Source organism: Aedes albopictus, chromosome 1 (assembly GCF_035046485.1).
Source record: "Aedes albopictus strain Foshan chromosome 1, AalbF5, whole genome shotgun sequence".
NCBI classification, from domain to species: Eukaryota; Metazoa; Arthropoda; class Insecta; order Diptera; family Culicidae; genus Aedes; species Aedes albopictus.
The window spans coordinates 269,431,103-269,445,036 of NC_085136.1; the positions used below are offsets into that span (position 1 = coordinate 269,431,103).

The 13,934-nt window shown below is 42.3% G+C and overlaps 1 protein-coding gene across 7 annotated transcripts in view; it reads right to left on the reverse strand.

Annotated features, from left to right (window-relative positions):
• LOC109429334 (serine/arginine repetitive matrix protein 1) overlaps window positions 1-13,934 on the reverse strand; it is a 497,632-nt gene that overhangs the window by 86,691 nt on the left and 397,007 nt on the right. For all 7 annotated transcript variants that reach the window (XM_062846750.1, XM_062846749.1, XM_062846752.1 and 4 more), the window contains one exon: window positions 11,375-11,529. In XM_062846750.1, the coding sequence (XP_062702734.1) occupies window positions 11,375-11,529 (155 nt within the window). The remainder of the gene's footprint in view (window positions 1-11,374; window positions 11,530-13,934) is intronic.

Below are 13,934 nucleotides of genomic sequence, written 5' to 3' on the forward strand. Positions count from 1 at the left end.
AACGTACGTAAACATTTCATAACTGTATAGCAAGTTTGACTCAATTTTACATCCATCATGTAAGTTCGAGTTGGTTGCACAAGATGTCAACAAACCTGTCTGGACAGGTACGTAGAAACAGTTTCACTTTTATCGTCTCTCTCACAACTCAGTGATATGGTTGAGAGCTAAAGTGCCCGTCTCTCACTCAGTGGACCGGAGTTCGAATCTAGTCCAATATTTTTGTTTCATATGTTTTATTTCTCGCTTCGGCTCTAACGATTGCTAGCTCGACTTTATTTGTTTGTGATAGAAGACGTAAATTTGTGTGAAACGGGCCGCTCCTTTTATGTGCATCCAAGAGAACTTAAATTTACACAAATTTTGCAGAATTTTACGTGTACAAAGTACAAAATGTTTTCGTTCACAGGCCTGTGCGTGACAAGGCGTTGAAAAATGTGCAAAAGTGATCGGACAGCGGTATTCCTTTGATTTACACGCGTGCCGCTGTCCGAACTTTTACTATGTGACATCAAACTAATCATAACTAATTTTGCTTTCGGATTGTTATCAATAACTTTCAAATAACAACATTTGTTATTGAAATTTTTCCCAAATTCATTGTTATTATGTTGTTATCGAACTAACAAAACATGTTATTGGATTGGCCTTCCAGGAACATTTTTTTGTTCTGATTTTTGTTATTTTGCCGCTTATGACAGCTAAGTTTATAACATAATTTGTTATGTTAATAACATGAAAATAACTTATTTCATTACTCAGTTATTTTGCCAAAATAACACATTTTCTTATGCTGTTGTTATTCCCTTCTGCTCGGGTAAGCGTAAAGAAAACTAGTTTTCATCATATTGTGTTACAATTGTGTAGCATTATTTTTCGAATGTCAAAGAATCCAAACCAAATTATTTCACAATGAGTTATTCAACAACATTTATAACAGAAAATAATATAGTTGAGTTATATTATTTTTGAATCACCAAAGATGTAAAGCATGATTATATCACAATGGGTTATAAATATCATGGATTGTTATAATTATGTTATATTTTTGTTAGAATCTCCTAGTCGGGTAGTGCATCGCATTGCACTGGCGACGGGATTACTTGGTTTGTTCGGGACAACTCGTTTGCTGCATCTATTTATCTCGACTCGCTGCAGCAAACAGGAGTGAATTTGAGTGGAATGAGGCGATACGGATCCCTGGACCATGATGAATTCTGCCTCAGACAGCGAGCATTCATTCGGGATATTGGCCAATGAGCTGTAAGTGGTCGAATTTAGATATAAAGAAATGAAATCTTCAGCACAACATCCATCAAAATATTGTTCGTGCAGTTGAAAATCGGAATTTTTGACACGCGAAAATCGATTTTTCTCCTAAACCGTGTGTCGGACGTACGTCGGGCACAGTGCGCTGGATAGAAGGCCAGGTCCGCTGTCCAGCGCACTACGTCCGACGTTAGGTTTCACGTATGGATTTTGAGAAAATTCGATTGTCGGGTGTGGGGAAACTTCGGGTTTCAACCGCGACGACAATATCCATTGGAAGTCGGAATACAATCGTTTTGTTTCCGAATAGAACTCTATTATAGTGGAGCGGACCTGGCTTGGTGGTTAGAACACAAGACTATCATGCCGAGGACCTGGGATCGAATCTCACTCCCGACATACTCACAAAAATGTGGGTTCTTCCTTCGGAAGGGAAGTATAGCGTGGGTCCCGAGATGAACTAGCCTAGGGTTAAAAATCTCGTTAATACAGACAAAAAAAACTCTATTATAATTTAATTTATTATCCAATACAGCAGAACTCTTTCCAGTAATACAATTTATTAAAAACAAACTTATATAAAAACAATGTGAAAGAGTATTTGGTGTTGAAAAGCAATGAATGATTATGAATAAGGCATACCCAGCCAATTTCAAACGAATAACAACTTTGGAAACCTAATAAAAATGTCCACAACAGCACATGCTACATTATTATAAAGGGTTGTTCATAAACCACGTATAATGGAGGGAGAGCCTGATCTTAGTCTATACTCCATACAAATTCAAATGGAGGGATGCGTCTACAATGAGCAAACCTTGGTCTACTTGGTTTATGGACTACCTTTAAGCTAATTAGGTATGAAGTATAAAAATAAAACAGAAATAAATTTAAAACTAATAAAGATGAATGATTATGTTTACGCAATCAAGCATTGTATATTAAAACTCAAGTCTTTTCAACGTATTCATTTTAATTGACAATCTCAAGGATAACCGTTTCATAGAGCCAAGATTTCTAATTTACGCTAAACGCTACGATAATTTTTGAAAGCGATGGATTTTAGTCTCCAGTCTAAACTATTACAGCTACTACGGAAATCCAATTACGACAACAATAAGCATCAATCACATTTTACTAAAACATGTAGGTGTATACCAACTTAAAATTTCATGATGTTCTTTGGCGCGATAATATATTATGTGGAGTGGCTAATGGCTTGTTTGATGTGTGAGTGTGTTTGCCTTCCTATGCGTGCACTGAACACGTGGCCTTGTTCGTATCTTGTAATGAATAATGAATATGAGTCGAATGAGTGCTTATTGTGCGAACGAGTGTCTGTGCATGAGTGGTTGGCGTGCTAATACGGAGGAAGCAATATTGGATTCTGATCATGGATCCATTGATCAACGCAACGGGAAATCGTCATCCCTTTCGCAAACCGAGTCAAACATTATTCGGACCAAGGGGATTTATTTATAACTCTACAGAAAATCAATACCCACATGTTTGAGATCCGGGCGACCGGCAATTAAATGAGCCACCGCGCGCCGGCAACCGGCCGTTTGTTTTTCGTGTTCTACACATGGGGCTGTGGTAGTTGAGTCGTGTTCGATTTGCCTACCGCGGCCGCACAACAGCTGACGGACGAACGGTAAATGGTGCATGCCGGGATACACTCCCGATCAAAAGATTGAAGTCACCCTCTCGCGACCAACTTTCAAAATATTCTAAAGTCATTTTTTTTATGTTTTTATTTTTTTTTTTATCTGTATTAACGAGATTTTTAGCCCTAGGCTAGTTTATCTCGGGACCCACGCTTTACTTCCCTTCCGAAAGAAGAACCCACATTTTGTGAGTTTGTCGGGAGTGGGCTTCGATCCCAGGTCCTCGGCGTGATAGTCAAGTGTTCTAACCATCACACTAGGTCCGCTCCACCAAAGTCATTTTCAATGTTCAAGGTCCATTTTAAAGATAATCAACCTAACATGCCTTTGGTCTAGTGTATTCAATAGTTTATAGTTATTCTGAAATGTTATGTATAGAATCAACACATTTAACGACCTTCTAAAAATTACATCATATTGAGGGGTGACATGACATGAAAAGTTCATTTGCTTGAAAATTTCTTTTATAGATTTTTAATGTAATATCTTTAGAATGAGACCTTTAATTCGGCTTGCAAAAATACCATGTTTCTCAGGGGGTGACCTCGAACTTTTGATCGGAAGTGTACGTAGGTAGAATGCATTCCATGTATGCAAATAAGTTGGACGGCGTGAGTCGCGTGGGAAGGTGTGCACTATCCAAACATTCGGAGTTTGGGGAAATAGTACCAACCCCGCTCCACCACAATAAAGTGTCCCACACAATGCATACGTTTGCGTGTACGTGACAGTAGTTTGACACATTTCCCATGGGAAAACTGTCAAAAAAACGCAAACCTCGACGGAACGGACGCTATGTGTTCCACGCTTAATTTCGATGATACAGGAAAATCTGTCTGTCGACTGTCGAGTAGGTGAGGAAATGTGTATACAGTTTCATCGAATGTATGTTTAATGATTAACAACCGAAGGGACGGAACTAATTGAAACATAACAGATTAAACCAGGATGATAACAACATCGACAACGACAACAATTATAATTGAAAATAGCGAGATTAATGTGTGTCAACAAGGGCAACAACGGCACCAGTAATTTGGGCTGCAAAAGTCCTCTATTTTGATGCAGGCTCTGTCTAATTAAAACTGCAGATATCAGAATCAAGAAGATTATAGTAATTGACCCCACTCTCCAAGGGGCCGTCCACATACCACATGAACAACTTAGAGGGGGGAGGGGGGTGTATAAAATGTCCACGTGGACAATTTCATTATCCATAATTCTCATGGTGTAGTTAGCAACACGCCTGTCTAGTGAATAGGAGTCATGAGTTCGAGACTCACTGGGAGGACGAATAACTTTTTCCCAAATGCCACTCCAAATTGTCCATTTCTCATATAAAAATGTTTGACACTTCTCAGGTCATTTTGACAGACTACACACATGCAGGAAAAAGACGAATCATATATTCTACTTTATCGATCTTGTTGCCGTTCTTTCCATGTTCATATTACATCTGTCAAAATAACCTGAGAGTTGTCAGTCATTTTGAGGTTAGGTTCGTTGGTGTTATAAAGAATGCCAGTATTTGTAAAGTCTAGCTTTTGGAATTAAGTAAATCTTCCACTCGACTGGTTAAGCCGCAAAAATCGATAATTAATTAATTGATTATTTCAAGCCAGTTTACATCAGGAGTTACCGTTAAATAATTGTTTTTCCAGTCATCGTGATAGGTTCTATTGAAACTTTACAAGCGTTCTTTGAAGTCTTTTATAGCTATTACAGTTGAATTTTTTGTGACCTAACGAAGTATTAATGTGTAATTTTGTGTACATACTTTATGTAAATTGCCACAATTTAGCACTTTTTTATATTTTTAAACAGCTATTTCGCCAAGATTTAAGCAATAAGAATATGTCATTGCCAAGATTCTGAAAATGTTTTGCCGAAAGTCTGATTGCGTAAGTACTAGAAAGTTTTGCAACTTCACCTAAAATGAAAAAAAAACTTGAAATTCCAGCTGTTATAAAAGTGCCTATGTAGAATTTGAATGAATGAAGTGAAATAAAATCTTCTTGAACGAAAAGGAGACTGTGATTGGCAGCTCGGTTTTTGAAATGTGTTTGACAAACCCCTCAAAAGTTTTGCAACGCTTCTGAAATTTATCCTGAAGCTCTTTTGAAAGCCTGTGAAACCCTCTAAAGTCTCTAAATTCCTCTGAAAGCTTTTGAAACGTCCTGATATGCCTTGAAACGCCTCTGGAACTACTTAGTTTCCCCTGAAGCACACTTGAGAACTTGTAGAGAACCTTAAAACCCCTTTGAAATCTCCTGAAAAAACCCTGTGACGCCCAAAAAGCGTCTCAATATAGGATTTTCCTGAAACCCCTTTGAAGCTAATCTGAGAGCGTGTGATGCCTACTGAAGCTGCCCTGGGAGCTCCTAAGAACGACCCTTTGCACCTTCGTGAAGCTGAACAGAAAGCCTGTGGAGCTCCCTGAAACGCCTCTGCAACCCCTAAGAACGTAACGCTCCCCTGAGGGCCTATGAAACCCTTTAAACGCCTCCGAAACCTCCTGAAACGCCTCTGAAACCCTAATGATGCTCACCTGAGAAACTGTCAAGCTCCCTGAAATCCTTTTGACATCCCTGAAACACCTCTGGAACTCCCTGAAGTTCGTCTGAGGGTCCGTCAAGCCTAATCACCTCTCTACCACCCCCTGAAACGCCTTTAAGGCATCTGAGTCATCTGAGTGTCTGTCAAGCCCCCTTGCACCTCTCTGAAATCCTCTGAAACATTCCCCGAAACAACTTAAAAAGCCTTTGAAGTCCCCTCAAACCCCTGTTGAACCACTCTGCCTCCTGATACTCCCAGGAACTCATCCTAAGGCCTCTACTGAAACACTTTGCAACGCCTTGAAACCGCTTTGTAGCCCCACCAAAACCCCCCTGAAGATTTTCTGAAAGTTCAATCATCCTGAGAATCTCCTTGAAACCTCGTGAAGTCCCTCTGAAACGCATTGAAACGCCTCTGAAATCCTTCCGAAAGACTCTTAAAGTCCTCGCATGACTTCATCTTGGAATTTCCTAGCCACCCTTGGTAACCTAGAAATCCATGAGGGTTATAATCTGATGCAATCTAATCTAAAACGAGGTTACAGTATATATAAAAATCTCTTTTCATTCGGGTTATTTGAATGCACTTTTGATTAAAAGTACTAGGGGTCACTTCTGCCAGGGGTGTCAGGGGGCCACAGGGGGGCGAGACGCATCCGGGGGAGGTTGAGGGAGTTTCAGACAATTTTCGGCGGGTTTCCGAGGCGTTTTCGCTTGTTTCGAAGGTTCTCAGGTGCAGTACATAGGCTCCGACGGGGTTTGAGGTGTATTTCGTAGACTTTTTGGAAGTTTCAGATGATTTTCAATAGGTTTCAGAGGCGTTACAAAGGCGTTTTTGGAGGTTTCGGTAGGTCTGATGTGCGTTACATGTAGGGTGATTTCAGCAGCATTTCAGGAAGCTTAAAAGGTTTTTCAGAGACCCATTCACAAAAAAATCATTGAAAAGCCATTGAAGCCTCCATAATATCTTTAAAATTCTCTTGAAATCACCGTAAACCATTTGAATTGTCCTTGGAACCCCTTTGATTAAAGGATGTTTCTGAACTACCTTGATACAACCCTGATCTGAAATGCCTTGAAAGGCGTCTAAAACCTCCGTAATACCATTGAAACGCCCCTGAAACACTAGCAACACTCCAAGAAACTCTAGGAACGCCCCCTGCAATCTTCTGAAACTTTCTGAAATGCATTGAAACGCCACTGAAACCCCTTGTAACACCCTTAGAAGGCTTCTGATATCCCCTGTAACAACTCCCTGAAACGCCAATAAAGCCCCTTGGAACCCCTTTTTTGAGATCTCTGGGAACTTCATGGAAACCCCGTGGCCCCATCTCAAAAGCACAGGAGCAAGACCTGTTCTCGCCGACTAGATTCCCTCATTAAAGCCCTGAACTGAATTATGCCTGAAAACTCCCTCTTATTATTTTCTTTCTAATTTATGCACCCCACCTTATGGCATAAAAAGAGGCCTTGGTAAAAATGTCGAGTTGGATGAGATCACGGATATGGAAGAGCGCGGGGATGAACCAGCCTCGGGCTGAAAATCCCCATAATAAAGAGCCAATAATAATAATGGAAGAGCTTGTTACAGGACTGCAGCAGCAGTGCGAAGTGCTGAAGGCCATCATGGCTCAATACCGAGATAATGGCAAGTTAATAGGCCTACTGTGAGGGCCTGTGTCCGAGTGCCAATACGAACCCGTTGGAGTAGTGATAGCTAGGACACGAGTTGTAATGGTTCCCACAGAGCATACTCCAGAGATGCTGAAGAGGAATCATCGACAGGGTCTTCCCGCGTTATGACCCAATATGCTTGCTCGACACGACGGGATACAGATTATTTAGGTTCACTGATGATGTAGGTCTTCATGTAATCAGTTCGGCTTCTGGTAGATGAGGTCAACCGCGGACGTTATCTTATCCATAGCTTACAAACTGGCTAGACAGCTCTCCAGCGTAAATAAATTCGCAGCTGTGCAGTATTAACCCTCGCTGGAAGAAATGTGTACAATAGTGCCAATTAGAAAGCTATTGCTAGATCACTCAAGCCTCTCCCTCCACGTACTCTACAATCTACTTACGCTTGTGCTAAGCCACCACCGTCCTCAGATAACGTAACGTTCTAAGAGAAGAGGGTTGTACGGCAACCGAGCGTTACGGCCCATTCAGACATTTTAGGATATTCAAACACAAAATTGTAACGGTGGAGTGACGGGGATTAACAGCATCTATTTCAGCGTAAGGCAATATAAATTGACATTTGTTTATGCTTGCTAGAGAACCATCGGTGATCATTTGGGGCCTGTCCGCATACGAAGCCGCAATCTCTTTGATGATAGTCAGAGCTTCTTCAGGTTTGGCACCAGCCCCGCACCCGCATGCGTCCTTCATTCGCCACTCGATCCTCGGGACGTCCACATCCGAGGTCCATTGTCATAGCTAAGGCCTAATGACTAATATTGGAAGGGTCATCGACGTAAGATCGTGTCACTGACATGAGGCACGCTGGACTACCAGCGTCACCCTGATAGGTGATCCCTTCCCAGGTGCCGTACAGCCTCAGTGGCTAGGTCCTACGCTACCAGATGTAATGCAGGGGTAGTCTTTCACACTCCACCATTTGAGAAGCTACTGGAGAAGTCGGCACGTGGGCAGAATCTTGAGGTCTTATTGTACTAAGGTTCTAGAGGTTTAGCACTGCAGGCCACCACTGTTGCATAGTTCAGATCCGTGAAGTATTCTAGGGACAGAATTGCTCTAGCTATTTCGGCCAAAGTACCAGAGGCTTCAAAGAAGCGTCCATTAAGAGCCATGGAATTGAGTTTCTTCTTTACTTACTGACAGCATGATTCATTGGTGAACTGCTCTCTAATCTTATTATCTTTTCCGTATTTCTGTTCTTATCATCGATAGCTTTGATAACTCCAAACTAGTGATCTCAGTAATCTTCGCAGTGATGGCTTCGGAATGAGATGATCAATACTCCATGCTTCCTTCTCAATACTCAACCTGAATCTTGACGCAGAAGATGGAAGGTCACTACCACAGTGGTAGGATCAAGTTTAGTTAGTTGGTCCATCATGCGTTCAACCTAGCATATCCAGTAATTGATGAAATAATTATCTCTTTCCTCAACTATATGCTATCCGAATGATGGCTGATGGGCATTCAAGTCGCCCACAATCACGCAAGGTGTGGGCAGCTGTCGTGCCACATGCGGGGAGGACACAAACCCAGACAACTTGGTCCAGAGGATGTGTAGGGATGAGGTTCGCTGGAACGCCATTTCAACGGCTATCACCCATATCGTCAGGGAGCTACAGAGGAGGTGGCGCGTGGACTCTGAGAATGGCTAGTCCAGATGCAGTACAAGAGGTGGTCCAGGGGTTCGAAGTCGGCTTCGTAGGTCATACCGGTGCCCTGCGGTCGAGATCGACCCTTACAGCGATTGAGTGGCCGCGGAGAGGAAGTCCCGGTAGCGGTGCTGTCGTGGCGTCGGTCTACTGGGTTGGATCCGAGCTCGCGGTTGGAAAGGGGTCCCCGGCAAGGGTCGGGGCAGGTAGAGACCCTGTTGTCAGCAACCTTCTGGTGCAGCTGATAGGGCCTGAAGGGTAGTGATACCCTTGCCTTCAGCAGGTCAGATCGGGTTGCAATCAGTTCTTGATGTCTGAAAAGCAGTTGGGCGCGGGTGGGGTTGACCTTGCCCGCCTTCCGAGGACAAAGGGAGTGGTGAGGGCCACTCGGGAAACTGGCTAAGCGCTAGCATGCCACCGTGATGGACTCTCCAGAGCGAGTCATCGTTGTTCGTTGTTGCTAGGCTACGCAGCTAACCTTGAGGGTGCGATGTGCACTAGCTCCTCTCTGAAGCAGTACCTTTTTGGTGGTTCCGGAGAGACGTAGGGTTTGGCGACCATAGAAATGTGTTTTAGTGGGTCGAAGAGAGAGTAGTCCTGGCTTTTACTAGTATTGTAGAAGGCGGCCTTAACCCCACACTACCCTAACCTTCCTGTTAGGGTGTCTGTTGAGCAGATTTTTCCCCCTATGGTATAGCAGGGAAAAAAAGAGAGAATCTGTAGGTAGATATGTTTTTGGCTAAACCTCTGTTTCACCGAACATCACATATATCGTCTCAGAACTACGGACGAGGTGGTGCATGGGCTCGAGGATTGGCTATAGGTCAATCATAACCTTGGTCGCAATCACAAGGTGATCTCAGTGTTCGGAGTCGGTTATGCAGGACATACCGGTGACATCTGGTTGAACGCGACCCTTATATCGGGTAGTCAACCGTGCGGTCATGGACCTTACATGCAGGGAGTTAAAATTGTGGTGCACGCTGTATCAGTTTTTAATATTAACGCAGCGGGAAGCAGGCGTGTTGTCGATTCTACTCCGCCTTTCGAGGACATTATAAGGCTACTGTTAGACCAATTAGGAGGCTGGCATTATGCCTGCGCCATGCCTTGATGTCCTCTCGAAAGAGGATGTCACGAAAGCCGTAGTTGTAAGACTAGATAGCTCACCTAGAAGGTGCAAACTGCACTAGACCCACTCAAAGTAATACCTTTTGGTGATCCTGGTGGGGCTATTACCTTGGCAGGAGGTTCAAGGATAGGTTGAGAAAGTTCCTTTTCCTTCGTTGGCGTCGGAGGAGATCCCAGAAGTCCATTGATTTGTCGAATTGAATTGATTGGGGTACGCGCCTTTACGCTCCGAGATTTAAAGTAACAAAAAATCGTTTTTAGTAAACAGGGTCTTGTGTCAATTGGGCAGATGTACTTATTTTGGGCACTTACGCTATAACTAAGTCAATTTCATACCAATTGATTTGAATTTTTGTGTAGCGTTACGTACCGTAAGTATTTCACCGTGTGCCAAAAATTAAGTTATTTGATATAAAATTGAATTAATTATAGTGGCAAGTACCCAAAATAGGTTCACCTACCCAAATGATACAATACCTTAAAAACTTTCAATACTTATGTGTACGAGAAAGGTAAAAACAACGAAAAATCTGCTGTCAGCGTAACTAGAAACCCTCCCACGACCCACAAAGTCATTACCCCAGTGGAAAACATTGACCATCGCAGATTGCATCAAACTGCCTGCCAAGCCAAGTTTCCAATCCAACACCGCGGTGCCAACTCTGAACCGAATGTTTGCCATCCGCCCCCCAAATGACCTCAAACAAGTGACAAATCGTGTCATACGGTTCTCGGTCCACCATTTACATTCCGTACCGGTACCTTCCATAAACGAACTTTGTCAGAACCAGTGCCAAACACATGCTGCAGCTTGAGCAGGGTGGTTGACCCGCACTGTGGGGGTGACTGTTGACAGACAGGGGGCGTAGGACCACGTGGGTGGAACACCGCGATGATGGCGTGAAATTGATGACCCCACAACGAAATTAGGCTCTCGCTCTGTTGCCTTTGGCACGAAGGCGGCGATACCGACCAAAGGGAAGCGAGTTAATTGCATTTTAATGTTCGCTAGATTTTGCCGTCTCGTGATCGAAGTTGATTAATCACCAAAATTTATTCAGAGATTGCCACATCTTAAAAAGTGATGTAATTGTTGTTGCATCAAAATTTGTCCGATGTTGCCCTTGTTTGGAAAACAAATCAAAACTGAAACTAAGTAAAATTCAACTAAAAACACGACATCGATTCTCTCTCGTCTTTAGGTAAGCGGTGGTCTTCATCGGGAATCGGAGTTCGGGAGCTCTACGCTCACCAAAACTCCTTTCCTCCCAGTCTTGACACCTTCCACATGTGGTTTTCCCACATTTCCTAACTAACTTAATCTATCACAACTCAGTAGTAACGGTGGTAGCAGCAGCAGTTAGTTAGGTTAGAGGTGACAAATATTGATGGTACTTACCCTAGCACGTGAGTGAGTCGTTGCCGCATCGGGCCTATCGTGGGCCGACGGTTCGTTGCCACCCCGCAGCTGGTTGGCCGCCATGAACTCGTGCGTCCGGTAGGCCAGTTCCGGGCATTTTTTCCTCCGCGGCAAGGGCGGTTCGTTGATCGATGCTGGTGGAGGTGTCCAAAGAAGGTACAGGATGAGAAGGTAAGAATAGAATTTAGAAAGTTAGTTTTGCTATGTTTGACGAGATTTGTCAAGCGCAACTAAGCTAAACGACTACTGCTATAGCATGGGAATATTGGAAGCAACATGATAACTAGTAATTGGGGACATTTTGCTAAAGATATTTCTATTATAATGAATAAGAAACTATGCTTAGCCAATTAGATTTTTGTGAATGTTTTAAAGATATTTGCAAACAAATATTTAAGCATTTTATACACATTAATACTAGCCGACTTATCTACATCACGAATCTATTCTGATACATGAGCTAAACATGATCCAACGGTTTCTACGCGATGCCTAATTTCTATAAATGTATGAGAATATGAGGGATTACTACGTGTTCCTATAACAGTTCAACCTGAATCAACCACTATACATATTCTACGTTTTGTAAAACTAGCCAATCGAATACAAACCAACTAAAACGAACTTCAAATTTAAAACCCGCAGTATTTCTGAATCATAAAAATGATTGAGCAGTCTTTCAAAACTTATGCTCTCTCTCTCTTCTTGGCGTAACGTCCTCATTGGGACAAAGCCTGCTTCTCAGCTTAGTGTTCTATGAGCACTTCCACAGTTATTAACTGAGAGCTTCCTCTGCCAATGACCATTTTGCATGCGTATATCGTGTGGCAGGCACGAAGATACTCTATGCCCAAGGAAGTCAAGGAAATTTCCTTTACGAAAAGATCCTGGACCGACCGGGAATCGAACCCGTCACCCTCAGCATGGTCATGCTGAATACCCGTGCGTTTACCGCCTCGGCTATATGGGCCCCAAAACTTATGCATCATACGTAAATTGCAGTCGAATTTTCGGTTATTTATGAGAACTCTTGATCAGTAAGGAAAGAAAAACAAATCGAAAACATCGGAGCAGAAGAAAAAGTTCACAAGAATGAATAGTCTGCAAATCAATTTCTCGTACAATATTTTTTCTTCATCTTATTCTTGTCGATACAACTGGGATATTGTAAGGCAAATACAAAGATACTTTATAACCAAGGAAGTCAAGGACATTTTTATTATGAAAGGTTCTTATTGCGGCCAGGAATCAAACCTATCATTCTTAGCATGTTCTTGCTGAATAACCGAGCGTTTACTGTTTTGGCTATATGGCTCCGCACCATACTCAAGTAACAATCCCATTGCTGATTGGATTTGTTTGATTTTCATTGGGGTTTTATTACAGCAATGATTAAAACTCACAGTTTTATGACTACTTTCATGGAAACCATTGATTAAATGTTTTAAAGTATACTTGAAGATATCCATAAAACCAGATTGAGTAAACAAAACTCTCCAATATGTAATCCTTCTGGCATTCATTATTACCACAATAAAACTGCTCAAACTCTCAACAGATGGCGATCCGTACGATTAGTAACGACATCTGTTGGTGGAAAAGCCGAAACTATGACACTGCTAGGTTTATTGCGGTCATCATAAAAGTAAACTTCCTTTCGTTTTATTTTCGCAAATTATGGTCGTCGCCATATTGAAGAATTAGATGTAAAATAGTTAATTTTGCTCAAATAAGCAATGTCATATCCATAACTTGCTCACATAAATAAACTCTCTCAGCTGAGGTTTCTTGTAGTTCCAGATAGTTTTACTATATTAACAAATTGATTTATTTCATTCCAATATAAGTGCATTATTTTATTTTTCTTCAACCCCAATATTCACGGTAAAATTAAATGGGCATACGCCTAGCAAAACAATAACTAATAAAATACTTAAAATGGTGGGCTTCGTGGCCGTGCGGTTAGCGGCGGAAGTCGCCAAGCGTATCGTAAGCCTTGGAGTGTCGGTTCGATTCCCGCTCCAGTCGGTGAAAACTTTTCGTCAAACGAAAAATTCATCATTGGGCCACTGGGTGTTCTGTGTGTTGTCCGTTGTCTAGTGAAAGTAACGTGTTCAGTCTGCGCAGCCTCTGGCTGAAGACGGTGTGAATTGTCTTTTATATCCTGGAGAAATTCTTAGAGAGATTTCTGAAGAAATTTTCGAAAGAATTCCAGGATAAATTCCTGGAGTAATTTCTGCAGTTATTCCTGGTGGAATTCTTAAGAGTATTCCTGGAGAAGTCCCTGAATGAAATCCTGGAGGACTACCTGGACGAATCCTGGAACTCCTGGAGAAATTCCTGGAGACATGACTGTAAGAATTCCTGGAGGAATCTCTAGAGCAACTCCTTGAGAAATCTCCAGAGGAACTCCTCTAGTATTCCCTGGAGGGACCTGTAGAGTCATTCCTGGTGGAATTTCTGGATGATTTTCTTGAAGAATCACTGGAGAACTTCAGGTACAACCCCTGGAGGAATCCCTGGTGGCATCTCAAGACGA